At 39.3% G+C, this 14,227-nt stretch overlaps 1 protein-coding gene across 6 annotated transcripts in view; it reads left to right on the top strand.

Annotated features, from left to right (window-relative positions):
• The window catches only part of ZNF536 (zinc finger protein 536), a 319,073-nt gene that overhangs the window by 141,193 nt on the left and 163,653 nt on the right, over positions 1-14,227 (top strand). For all 6 annotated transcript variants that reach the window (XM_072346336.1, XM_072346340.1, XM_072346335.1 and 3 more), the window contains one exon: positions 10,722-12,893. In XM_072346336.1, the coding sequence (XP_072202437.1) occupies positions 10,724-12,893 (2,170 nt within the window). In that variant the 5' untranslated portion in view covers positions 10,722-10,723. The remainder of the gene's footprint in view (positions 1-10,721; positions 12,894-14,227) is intronic.

The following is a 14,227-nucleotide window of genomic DNA, read 5'->3' as shown; positions in this document are numbered from 1 at the left end:
TGTACCCTTCAAGTCTAAACCACGTCATGGTGTGAAATCATCATGCAAGGTGCTAGATGGCTTTCTGAGTTACCAAACCTGTGCTTCTGCCCATGCCAGTGATCAGTTAGTAAAGTTAAATGGCAGCAGTCATAATGTATCATTGATAGTACTCACAGGCCAGATAAAAGACATTTGTGCTTGTGAGGTTTTACTTTTCTTGACTGGTAATGAAGTGTATTTTTTCTATCTTTACGTTTGTATTGTTTCCTTATCTGTTTTGTTCCACTTAATTCTGCAAGGCGTTTGCTCTTTCTGTTTTTCTGGAGAGCACAAAGAATCTGAGCAATGTTTGCTTTCTTTTTCATTCTTCCACCTGCCTCCCAGCATCTTCACCTTTCTCAGCTTCATCTCCCACCCCACTAAAGTGAGGCTTTCTCTAAATTTTCATTTTCCTGGAAATCAGTATTAAAAATAGCCAATTAAAGTCACTTTTATGTAAGAATGACTGTTGCCCTCTGAGTTGCAAGTCCGTGTGTTACTGGGAAAAGGAAAGTAAATCAGTAGGGATGAGGGAAGAAAGTGTAGAAGGCAGAAACTAGAGATAGAAGGGATTAACAGCTGAGAATCTCAGTCATTAACCATGAAAATAACCCAGCACAGTATTTTAACAACAACAATGAAAAAAGTTATGCTGTCATGAGTTAAAAACAACAGTCTTTTCAGCAGTCGGTTACTTTTGGTAGAAGAAAGCTATCTGGAGTACTGGACTAAGCAGTGGGAGTCAGAAATTCTGAATGCTGTCCCTGGCTGCTTCGCAAATAATGTGCCATATATTTAAGTGAAGATACATGGTGATCTTTTTCCTAAGTGAGATGTGGAAGTGATCAATTAGGGATACTCATCTCAGTCGTACTGAAAGCTGGTCCCTTGCTGGCCTAGGAAGCCATCTGGGTGCACTGGTACTGAGCAAATGACTTCTGCATTTTCAAGTGATTGTATTTACATTGTGTTAAGCTGTTGGCTGTTTCTGTGTTCAGCCAAGGAATTTGCAGAAGAGATCTTCCCTTCCTCTCACTGTGTTGCTCACAGCATGCTCAGATGAGCACACAGTTCTTGGAGCTTTACAGAGTATGGGGTACGACCCGGTGTGAATTGTTGTTTGGGGCAGTGTTGTACTGCTGCAAAACTCTTCCCTGTTGTGCAGCGTAGCTCTTTGTACTTTCTATGTATATGAGGATGGAATAGGAGAGATTTATTTTTCATGTTGATTTGTCTTAAAAAAAGGAATGAAGAAATTTACCTTTTAATTATCCTCTTGTTCTTTCTTCTCCTTTGTTGCCAGCTCAGTGCCTCTGGAGGTACAATAAATGCAGTTGTATTATACATGCATTTTGAGAAGATATACTTTGGATCAGATATTATCCTGTTCATCTCTAAAAGGTTATATAAATGTAGTGTATTCATCCTTCCTTTTCCTTTTCTGCCTTTGATGAACATGAAACATTTTCTTAAGCACGTACTTTGCACTGACATCACCAGAGGTAGGCCTTGTGTTAGGGATGCATGGTTTTGTCCACTAACTCAATAGAATGCACTTTGGAACATCCTTAATTATCTTACAAACCATTTTGTGTTAATGAAACCAAATATGGTGTGGATGTGTCTGACATCTCTGTGGTATTATTTGGAATGCTACATATTTCTGTTTCAAGTATACACTGGTTAAAGACTTTTCAAAATGTTCTCTCAATTAATTCTATACTGGAGACATCCTCTACCCTCCTCCCCAAAGCTACTGTAAGCATTTAGTTTTTCTTGTTCTGTACATAGATAGGGTTGGATACAGACTCTTTAATTTGACAGCAAATAAGCTAACCTTTTGGTCTTTTAAGTCCTAAAACCACAGTTGAGTGTACAGTGTCTTTCTATATAACTAGGTCTTTTGTTCCACCAGAGAAAATTACTGAATTTATTAGGGAGCTTTTTTTTTTTTTGTCGGGTTGTTGTTGTTTTAAAATAGTTTAACTGCAGCGGTCTTTACCTAATACCCTGGGATTGCAGGGAGGTGATTAATGTGAGTTAAAGGATCCCTGTGACATAGGACTAAAGGGCAGAATTACTTTGTTGTTGTTGTTGGGAGTCCCACTCGTGCAATTTCGTTTCTCCCCAAACCAGATTTCTGTTCTTTTACATAAAGTTCGACTCTAATTGGACCATACGCTTCTCGTTGAAACTCTTGCTATTCAGCAGTAGCCTGTTTCTGCATTTTCATTAGGAATGTATGTCTTTGTCCCTTGAAATCCATCTATTTATTGCAGTGACACCTACTGCTGAGAGAGCTGATCCGCAACAGGATCGGTTGCTGTTAAACTTGGCCAACAAGCAGCTCATGACTCAACCAGCAGATGTTTCTGTGGCTCAGGTCAGGGGGAACTTATGGACTCGCGTTTTTTTCCATTACTCCTAGCATTAAATGCCAGAAAAGTCAACACTAGGTACAGGCAGTTGACCCGACCAGTAGTAGGAGGAACTGAACTGGGGCCCCGAGGATCCGCAGAGACCAAGGCATTAGGCTGTTGAGCCACTGTGCTGGCTCCAGGCCAGTAGTTTCAGACAACTGACTATCTGATTGCATGCCCGGATTTTAGTAACGATTTTACATACTTATTTGATGATTTGTATCCAAGCTTATGCTTCTGACAGGTGCCCTTGTGAACAAAATCTCATGGGCTATCGCATATGAATATTTCACAATCAATCATACTTTGATCTTTGGGACATATGTGCATTTGACATTATATTTAGTTGTGTGCAAAATCTAAGTCTAAGCCTTTGTGAAATGAAAATAAAATCTTCACCCAGCATTACAGTTTAGGATTTAAATTGTTTCAAACTATGATTCGAGTTCTGTGGTCTTAACTCTTCTTTCTTCATCTCTTAGTAATCAGCGCAGAGGGCCTGATCCTCCTGCCCTCCCCCAGCTGCAATGCACTGCCTTTTATTGGAGCTTGCCTGTGTGAGGAACGCAGGATTAATAGGGTCAACGTTATGGATATTTTAATATTATATAATGAGCTAGAGAATAACAGATATCCAGTTTGGTACAGCGTCCTCAGATGAGAATGGAAGATTCAGAATTCATTTCATACCGTAAAAAATGACAAAAAATGAAATAATAAATATGCTTAGCAAAGACTTCCAGGCATTTTATTATTTTAGTTGTGCTGTGTGATACTGGAGTGGATCGTTAAAAGCTTAATTTTAAAGTTTCTTCAGTCTCAGGTAGATGCCAGCTAGATTAATTAAAGTGAGTGATCAGATAGGAGCTACAGGAGATTGATCAAATTGGAGAGAGTTTAATCAGTTGTATACATTCCAAATTACATGAAAATAACAAATTTACTTCTAAAAATGCTGTTTCTAAAATAACAGAAGCTTTAGTTTAATGAAGCATTCCACAAATCAGGCTGCCATTTGAATTTAGGTATTATTGTTATCTTTACTTTTGTCATCAGGAAAACACTAGGAAAAATAAAAAGGATCAATGCTTACAAGCTAAAAAATAATGATCCCAGATGCAACCAATGCTTGAAAAAAAAAGCAGGATTTTTTTTTTTTTAAGCTACTGAACTTTCAGTACCAATTATTTATCTTTCTCTTCTTTGCATCTGACTTCTTAAGTATATGCAAGTGAAATAGAATAAATAAGAAGGAAAACAGATTTTGCTAAGTCACATGCAAAGTAGCAATAAATCAAACAGCTTGTCTGCATTCTTCTAATCTTTCTATTCTAATCTGCGAGTGAGATTTATAAATGACCTCTCCTCTCCTCTCTGCTAGCCTTCCTAGATTGTGATCACAAGCAGTTCACAGTCCTCCACTCCATGGGTGCTACCAGCTAAAGACTGCTCTGGTGATTCATCTTCTACTGATCAGTTATCAGTCCGAAGCGCTGTGCTAGCTAGAAAGTAACTTACAGACCTAACAGGTATTTTAGAAAGCAGCTGTCCTCTTCAGTTTGGATTGCAAGCAGTACAGCCTCAGCAAACAATCTGCTGTCTGTTAATGACTTTTGAAACATGGAAATCCCTGTGCTAACCCTACTTTAAGACATAAAAAGTGTCGTGGAATGAGTCGGTTCCATTGTTACTAATGGAGTACTTTGTTTTGAAATCAATAAGTAGCTTGTTTAAATATCAGCGCTGCAAAGCAGCTTCAGTTGTGTGGGGTGTTGCCCTGCTGCCTCCCTGGCAGTGTGGCTGTGAGATGGGTGCTGGCAGGTGGCTGCTCATCTGCCTGCTTCCAGCTTGGACACCAGGACAGCGGTCGGGTCAGGTTGGTCTCAGGCTTTGTGCAGATCCTGCGCAACCTGGGTTTGCCCCAGGTTTTATTTTAATTCCTAGAAGTTTCATGTATGCCTAAGTGTGGTAATGGAATTAATAGAAGTAACTGATTACCAGGTTAGCCTTTAATAGTAGCTAAATAAACACAAATAGGTAGAACTTATTTACCTGTAGGCAACTCTTCTCTTAAGGCATTCTGCTACACTCCAGAAAACCATGCATTTCTTTGATATAATTACTTGATAACCCAAGAAGCAGGACACCTATATAACCAACCAAAAAGAAGACTAAAAACAATGTGAAAAGGGGAAAGCTGCATTGAGTTCATTGGACTTACTCTATTTTACTTAAGTACAAATGAGAACAGAATCTGGCCTAATGTTTATTTCATTTCATCGGTTTGGGTAGTGCTGTCCTGGTGGTATTAAATACATCTGATCTCTCCCCTTCCACGCACACGTTTTTGTTAAAATTTAACTATTTACATCTGTGTCTCTTAGTATTGCCTGCAAATCAGTCAAAGAGGAGTAGGTCATCTGTGCTGCTCTACTGTTTATATATTAATCATCTGGCAAATAAACCACTCAGTATCCTACCCACCTCAGTAATATTTGTGATGTAATTTGTTTGGATGCCCAAATGTCACCAGCGTTGATTGTAAGAGACGAAAAAAATGTACTTGCTCAGCACACCAAGCTCTGGGCTAAAATGTAAGCATGAAATCTCTGGTTTATTTTTGTAATAATGTTTACAGCTGTTTAATGACCCTGAAAGGGTTCAGTAGTCTGGTGTTCTGTATTTCTTAACAGGAGTGTATTATGCTTATAACAGCCTTAGTTACACAGTTTCTGCTGCAACAATAAGAACAATATTTTATAAGAATACAATATATATTCTGAAGTTTCTCAGTGATACTCTTTATGAGTTGCTAGGAACTGATATTATCTGTATTGGAGTATTTAGAATTTGTCAGTGGACCACAAGATAGTGTAGATATCTACATTTTTCTAGCCGGAAAGATAAATGCCAGGTCTGTATTCTGAGAGCATAAGTAACAGTATGTGTAACTAACTGCTCGGAGGATCAGGGCCAGGGCGAGCTTGTCGTCTAAACACGTGAGCTTGTAAAGCATTACTTTGCTTACTGAACTGTAAATCTTTTAACTAACCTAATCTAAGCCATAATAACAGCACAACAGTGTTTTTGAAATGACTGTTTTCTCTACAGCAGCGAAGAGGGAGATGCTTTAGTGTGTGTCCGGTAGGAACGAACAGGTGTAAATGAGAGCTGAATGTGGTCCATCTGTTTACAAAGATAACAGGTGTGTGGATGCATGTATGTATAGGCACACAGATATGTGCATGCATATGTTTGCATGTGTTTGTAGGCATATATTTACATTTCAACTATTTTTTGTTCTACTTGCCATCTAATTTTTTTTCTGTTTCGAGCAGAAGGAAGCCAAGCTTCTCACATTACATTAATGTAGTTGTGATGACAGGCATTTCTGGTGTCATAATTGGTTTAAAATTCCAGTAATCCATTTGAAATAGTTAAATAAAATCCGTGCGTTCCATTGAAATGGCTGAAGTCAGAACTTTCATTATTGATCTCTCAGAAAATAGTCTTGAGGGCAAAAATGTGACTCAAATCACAATAACTATTAGTATCATCAGAGGGACTTGAATGTCTCACTGTACCTTAATGCAGGAGACGAGAGCATTTTCATAATGCATGTATCCAGTTGTGAATTTTGTCAGCTGAGGACCCGCATCATAGAAGTAGGGAACTGTACACCCTGTGCAGAGAACAGCTGTCCTATGATGCTTTGTCAGCTTCTTGTTGCAGACTTTTTCCTGCTGCTGCTGGAGCAGAGGGCTTGTTTGGGTTAGGAAGGCCACCCGTGAACAACTGATACCAGCGTGCACGGACTTGGGGGAATGTGTTCTTAAAAAACACTGGAGATAACTAAAGGTCAAAAATAGACCATATAAATTTCAACTTATTTTGAATTTCTTAACAATCTCAAATTTGATTTGTAGTTGAGTTTGTAAGCATATATTAACTGCAGAGAACATCGTGCTTCTGTTCCCAGAGCAAGAGATGGCAGAACGTTCTGTGTTTTCCTTTTAAGAGACATCAGAATCAGGAAAAGAGTGAAGTAGACTATATATTTAAAAACAGAAGGCTAGACACTACAGCATTCAAGAAACACCTCTTAGTGATCCTTAGTATCTCCTGTTTGTTGTTTTTTTTTTCCTTTTTTTTTCTTTTTTTTTCTTTTTTTCTCTCTCTTTTTTTTTTTTTTTTTTGTCAAGTAGAGGAATGGAGAAATTACAAGTATTCTGATACTTTTCAGGTTTTCAGTGGAAACAACACTTTATCACAGGCACAATTGTACTGTGTATAAACTGAATAGACATTATTTTTTCCATTTGGGTAATTGTGAGTTTTGAAGAAAAAATTGTGGAAAAATAAAAATCACTTTGGGTTTAAATATTGAGATGCTAAGTGAAAATTATGTTGTGGTATTGGAGCTTCTTGAAAGTTTGGGTGGCTTTGATTCCAAACAGATTGCTTGAGCCAGGCTGCTTTGCAGGGCTTCAGCTTTTATGGATGTTCATTATCCAGTTTTCCATCTCTTGTGACCACTTCCTGGTCATGAAGAACATGGAGAGCAGCAACTAGAGGTTCCATGGGGCCCTTTGTAATGCCTGGGATAGCCTGTCTGGTTAGAGAAACAGGCGGGGGTGTGGAATAAAGAGGGAGAGGGTGAAGTTGCTATTTTTTTTTAATTATTATTTATTTTTTAGAGAAATCAGGCAAATTAAATTGGGTTACCTAATTCATAATGGAATGACTGATGAAGAGGAGTTTTATTTATTTTTTTTTCATTTATTTTTTTTTTATTTTTATTTTTTTCATTTATTTAATTTATTAAAAGGAGTTTTATTTCTGTCTTGCGTGTGGATAGGAGACGGGATTTTGGTAGGTTTTGCTGCGAATTGGCTGAAGAATACCAAGATCCTGACTTTATGTAACAGCTCAATAGATCCCAAATGCACTAACTGGAAAACACAGGAGGAGAGATCTCACATGGAAATACTTTTGAGTGCCATAATTGTACTGTGTAGCAAAACCAGGTAGAAGTAAGACAAAGAAGAGATGATCTGAGTCAGAGGCAGGAGACAGAAGTACGAGCAGTTGGGGCAGATGAGGGTGGGATTGCGTTTTAAGTGACGATCTCTAGCATTTTGAGATTGCCAGTAGCTGGATCCTGGTAACTGAATGGCTCATCAGAGAGCGTGTGGCACTTAGAGGAGGTTGTTTCTCATTAAATGGCAGCTTTGCTGACCTTTTTGCATGTTAAGTATAAAATGTGCGAAATTTCCAGTGCCAAGAGATCAGTGTGTGTTGGTCAGACTTCTCAGAGCTGATGTAAAAACACTAGTTCTTAAAATAAATGTTTTGTTTTTGTTTTTTGTTTTTGTTTTTGTTTTTTATGTAAAAACACTAGTTCTTAGAAGATTTTTTTTTCCAACTTGTCCTAAATTATATCTGTGTGTTTTCTGGGCAATGGAAAGAAAATGTTAGAAAAAGTTGGGTTATTCAAACTGTAACTGCCACTGATACTTTAATAAAGTTGTATTTGAAGAAGAGCTATAAAATAGCCTAAAATCTCAACCACAACTCCTCAGTCCAAATATCTATTGGTTTGAACTGATGCTTAGGGTTAAAAATCAGAATTAATAATCTCCACTGGGATCTGTCAGCATTTCCAGGCTTTGATAGAGCATAAAATGCTAAAATTAACTATCCAAACCTTCCTAAGCATGTAAAAGCGCAAGTTCCCATTGAGGTCGAGTGAATAAATGAAATTTAGACTGCATTTTTGAAGCTGTTACATAATAATGGTAATGGACAACCTAGAAAGACTTTACCAACCCCTCTTCAATATATGTATGTGTCTGTACATGTAAAGTGGATTGAATTCTGGGTGGTCCTGTGTGGATCCAGGAGTTGAACTTAGTGGTTTTTGTGGGTCATCTCCTACTCAGGATAGTCTATGATTCTCTGTTATGTTTAACTGGCAAAGAGAAGCAACACTTGCAGTATGTGCAGTCCAGACAAAAAGTGCATTTCCACGTTGTTGGTGGAGATTCTTTATTTAACGGAGTTGAGTAGAGAGAGTTTGAAATCTCAGTCAACTTTAGGCAGTGGTAGGCCTACACACTATGGCTCTGTTAGATGTTCAGCTAAGCGTGCAATTTGATTTGTTTCAAAAGTTAAGGAAGCTTTCAAAATGTTAAAAGAATGGGTTTGTATGTACCCACACAAAGTAAACTTGCATGAAATGCCTTGTCTTGGGTGAACTCCTGACTTGATCATGTTTCCCTGTCTTTGAAAATCAGACACATGAATCGAAACCTAAGCACATCCCTATAGCTTATGTGTTTAAGGCTTTTCCTTTGACACACTCCATCTCATTAATATTTTAAAAATAATATCGTTGAGAGAGTATAAATAATGGGTCCCTGACACAACACCTGCAAGTGGACAGTGTTGAAGTTTCCAAAGAATCTGCTTACACGTCATCAAAATTTTGTGGGTTGTGTTCATCTTGAATACACATGTGAATGTCTATTTCCCCCCTTTTTCTTGCAAGATCTGCATTGGATCACGTAACCTCATTCATCCCATGGAGAACTAAATAGGTCTTCTCTTGGAGACCACCCAAGCTTGTTTAAGGCCATCATCCTGCAAAGACTTAGGCATGTGTAGAACTTTGCTTTGAAGGGTCATCCTTTGAAATCCAGTGGACTGCTCCTGTCAGCACGGTTGCGTACATTTAAGGTATATGTCAGATTTGAGCCTCCAGTTGTCTAGCAAATGTTGTCCAACATGAGGAATGGTGTCCACCTGGAGTGTGGAAGGCAGTGTAAGTGCTATTGGGTGAACCCCAACAGAAGGTTCTCCAGATTAATTATTCAATAACATATAGACTTCAGTAATTTTACTAGTGAGTAATGTGTCATATCACTTCACTGAACAACACAGATCTGAATTATGTTCCAGTATAACCTTACAGCTTCATATTTTTTGAGACTTATTAATGTAGAACTTTTTATTTTATTTTAGAATTTTACATTATTTCTTTGTATCGTAGAGAAGTGGCAAGTATAGAAGATTACTGTGGACAATTATGCAGACCAGAACCAAGCACTTGTGTTTAACAAACAGCTTTGAATTCTAATTTTCTGCAGTATACATAGTGTGGGTACAATTTGTAGTCATTACTGCGTATTAGGAAAGTTATTAAAATTCTTAAACTTGTTGAGGCTTTCCACAACACCTTCCCCAGATTTTAATTGGTTTTATCTAGTTCCATAAGAGAGCTCTTTAAAACAAATCAAAGTGCCTTAAATCACACATTTTACCCATCGAAGGACAGAGATATTCCTCTGTAATCCGGCAAGTTTTCCTAAGAAATGAAATCTGAACGTTCTCAATGATGAATTAGGAGACTTGGCAGCAGATAATTTATGTGCCTTTTGATGGGCTCAATTTCAAAATGACAAAATAACAATGTTTTGTAACAGAAGGGTTAAATCTTAATCTCAGAGGTTTACAAAGCTGCTAGTCGCAGTCTCCTTAAAATTTAATATACCTCGTTAATGCTTACTTGCAAACACTGAAGGATTTTTATGATTATAATCATGTGTTACAGCACCTAGTACTGTTTCTAAGCAGCATACTAATCAGCTTAATGAGATATTACTGCACTTTTTGTTGACTAAAGCAAAATCCCTTTTATTGTTCTAAAGCTTGTCCTTTACTTTATTTTTTCCCAAAACATTATCTTGTTTTATTGTACACCAGTAAATATCATACCATCATTTTTTGTCAAATCATAAAACTATCTTTCTCATTGTAGAACGTGTAATATATAGAATATGGTTAATGGAACTGAAAGTTACAAATGGAATTTTATTTACTTATTTATTTATTTTTGCTGGCTTTTCTGATGGAAATGGGAGAGATGCATAACGTTTCTTTCAGTATAGACTTAGAAATGTGAACAGGTGCAATTTCACAAGAAGAAAGACAAGGGAGATGGTAAAAGCCCTTGCCCCCTCCGTAATAATTAGATTTTGAAATTGTGGCATAATTTTAAATAGTAATTAATGTTTATCAGTAAACACACGGAATGATGAAAGCACATACATGGTCACAATTGCGTAGCACAGTTGGCATTTAATACACTTTTTATGGTTTTTACACTAATTCCTTTGCATTGTTATGGGTAGGTAAAACAGAAAATGCAAATTGTATGTCAGCGATTCAATGCTTGTAACTCTTTCACAGTCTGAATCTAAAATATCTTCTGATTTTCAGAGATGGAGGAAGCTAGTTTGTGCCTTGGTGTTTCTTCAGCTGTGCCAGAAGCTGACGCCCATCTCAACAGCACCATACTCAATGGGCAGTATTCAATGAGCCAGAAGCTGCACCAGATCACTTCCCAGCTCAGCCATGCCTTCCCGGAGCTCCAGAACAGGCAGAATCCAGAGGAGAAGGCATCAGCACCTCTAGAAGACAAAAGCCACATGTCAATAGCAAACCAGCCCATCAGCAGTCAGATGGCACTGTTAGCAAACCAGCTCAACAGAGAGGTTGACACCAGTTTGAATGGGCGCGTAGATCTGCAGCAGTTCTTAAATGGACAGAACCTAGGGATTATGTCTCAGATGAGCGATATAGAGGATGATGCCAGGAAAAACAGAAAGTACCCGTGTCCCCTCTGTGGAAAGCGCTTTCGATTTAACAGCATTCTGTCGCTGCACATGCGCACTCATACTGGAGAGAAACCGTTTAAGTGTCCATACTGTGATCACAGAGCAGCTCAGAAAGGCAACCTGAAGATACACCTGCGTACTCATAAACTTGGAAACCTCGGCAAAGGCCGTGGAAGAGTCCGAGAAGAAAACAGACTTTTACATGAGCTGGAGGAGAGAGCAATTCTTCGGGACAAGCAGATGAAGAGCAGCCTCTTGCAGCCACGACCAGATGTGAAAGCACAGCAGCATACTCAGCCAATGCCTCTCACAAATTGCAACTTGTCTGTGCCAGCTAATCACAGCACACCTGATATTTCGAACCCTGTACCCTCTCCAAAACCAGTCAGTGTCCAGGAAGAAGTTGTTGCTCAGACAGCTGGGTTCAGATGCACATTTTGCAAAGGCAAGTTTAAAAAGCGAGAAGAGCTGGACAGGCACATAAGGATCCTGCACAAGCCTTACAAGTGCACCCTGTGTGACTTCGCTGCCTCGCAGGAAGAGGAGCTGATCAGCCACGTGGAGAAGGCTCACATAACCGCAGAGTCAGCACAGGGCCAGGGCTCCAATGGGAATGGGGAGCAGTCCACCAATGAGTTCCGCTGCGAGGTGTGTGGCCAAGTGTTCAGCCAAGCCTGGTTCCTAAAAGGCCACATGAGGAAGCACAAGGATTCCTTTGAACACTGCTGTCAGATCTGCGGGAGGCGATTCAAAGAGCCTTGGTTCCTTAAAAATCACATGAAAGTTCACCTGAATAAGTTATCTGTCAAGAACAAATCTCCTAATGATCCTGAAGTACCTGTCTCCATCAGCAGTATGTCCCAGGAAGCCCATGCAAACTTGTATTCGAGATACCTGTCCTGTTTGCAGAGTGGGTTTCTTCCTCCTGACAAAGCCAGCTTAAGTGAACAAAATCAAATCTATAACAAGGGAGACATGCCCATGAAAGAGAAAGAAGTCTTGGGAAAGCTCCTTTCACCCATTTCTGGCATTGGCCACGGTATTGCTGAAGGGGATAAACACTCTTTATTGGGCTGTCTCAATCTGGTGCCTCCTCTGAAATCCAGCTGTATAGAAAGGTTACAAGCTGCCGCCAAAGCAGCAGAGATGGATCCAGTAAACAGCTATCAGGCCTGGCAGCTTATGGCAAGGGGAATGGCCATGGAACATGGCTTTTTGTCTAAAGAGCAGCAGATACAGCGCAGCCATGAAGACACTTTGGCAAATGCTGGAGTTATGTTTGATAAGGAGAAGCGGGAGTATGTGTTAGTAGGAGCAGATGGCTCTAAGCAGAAAATGCCTGCTGATTTGGTTCACAGCACTAAAATGGGCAATCAGAGAGACTTGCCAAACAAACTAGACCCTTTAGAAGGCGGTAGAGATTTTTTGTCACATGGTATGAACCAGGGACTCGATTACAACTTACAAAGTCATGGAAACGTAAAAGAAAAGCCAACTGAATGCCCGGACTGCGGGAGGGTTTTTAGAACATACCACCAAGTGGTTGTGCACTCCAGGGTCCACAAAAGAGACAGGAAAGGAGAAGATGAAATAATCCAAGGGAGTCTCGATGAACGTCGAGGGTCTGGCAGCGATCAAGAGTCGCAGTCTGTCAGCAGGTCCACGACCCCAGGCTCCTCTAACATTACCGAAGAAAGCGGAGTAGGTGGGGGTCTCTCGCAGACGGGGAGTGCCCAGGAGGACAGTCCACATCCTTCCTCGCCCTCCTCTTCAGGTATGATGACTTCTTCCCTCTCTGCACTGAAAACGTAGTAGCACTGTTTGAAATCACAGCAGCAGTTGTTTATGCATTCTCTGGTTAGGTCGTTTTCTAACGGTCCACAGAGACACGGTGTTATATGCAAGAACATCTGTGTTTGGGTTCCCTCAATACCTTTGAGGTTAATTCTCGGTTCACCCTCTCTCCCCTCCAAGGGCAGGTTTCCTAGCCTTTCAGCTGTCGTTTCAGCCATGCCACCGGCAGCAGCATGCAGGGTCTGTATGTGCTCCAGTGCCAGTGTCACAGCAAGGGCCTCTTCCTCCATGTTTTGGAGGACTTTTTGTTTTCCTCTTCTGTTTATGGTGTCTCTCTTGCAGACCTTTCCCTCCCCTCCATGTAAAAGGTGGAAGAAAAATGCCCTCTTTGAGCTCTTGGTCAGAGAAATATGACTAATAAGGAATGTGTTGGCTAACCTCTCTGATTTCCCTCATTCCCACAACTGTATTGGTTGCTTAGCTGAAATATTTGCACACACCTGGCCACCAGATTGATTAAGAGGAGATTCAGGAAATAGAAAGCACTTAGCTTTTTTACAATCTTTTAACTTATGTGTGCATTTTAACACGTATGAAACCTTCCACTTATTTTGCATCTATTTGGAAGTGCAGAAAAGTAGAAATTGAACCGAAACATTTTAATTGAACCGTATGTCTTGTTAACTTTCTGTGTATAAAATGGCAAAGCAGATTAATATTTCTTTGGAGATGTCTATAAAATATTGAGCTTCCTGGTACAATTTTTAAAGTTACTAGCCTATGACTGCTGAAATAAAATCTCCAAGTAACAACAGGTAAGATTTCTGGCCTCATCTATATTTCCAAAGTCACTTACTAATGGATAGTAAATTGAAAGTTATATCTTCAGTCCTTTATAAAGAAAGCACCTCACTAATACTGTAATCATTTTGCAAGTCTAACAACAGAGGAAATCATGCCATAACAAATACTCTGTTACTAATGGCAACATTGATTTCTGCAATCAGCCATTAAGTCTAGAAAATGAAAGACAGTTTGAGGCACCTTAAGGCATTACATTGCCCACTGTTAAAGAGCTGGTAGCAGGCTGTGGAGGGTAATTCTTTGTAGTTCTTTTTTCCCCCAGTTTCGATAAATATTTTAGTATTGGAGGCAATTCGCTGTTACAGTTATTAAGTATGTGCCAGTTTATTTTTGTTGTTCTTGTCATGCTCCAGTATACTCTACTTCTGAGGCCAGATTAATATAAAAATAAAGTGTCGGTTTGCTGGCTTATTACAAACCAGTAAAGAAATTGTTAAGACACATAAATCT

Source organism: Excalfactoria chinensis, chromosome 11 (genome assembly GCF_039878825.1).
Source record: "Excalfactoria chinensis isolate bCotChi1 chromosome 11, bCotChi1.hap2, whole genome shotgun sequence".
Lineage (NCBI taxonomy): Eukaryota > Metazoa > Chordata > Aves > Galliformes > Phasianidae > Excalfactoria > Excalfactoria chinensis.
This window is presented reverse-complemented; position numbering and strand designations above follow the sequence as displayed.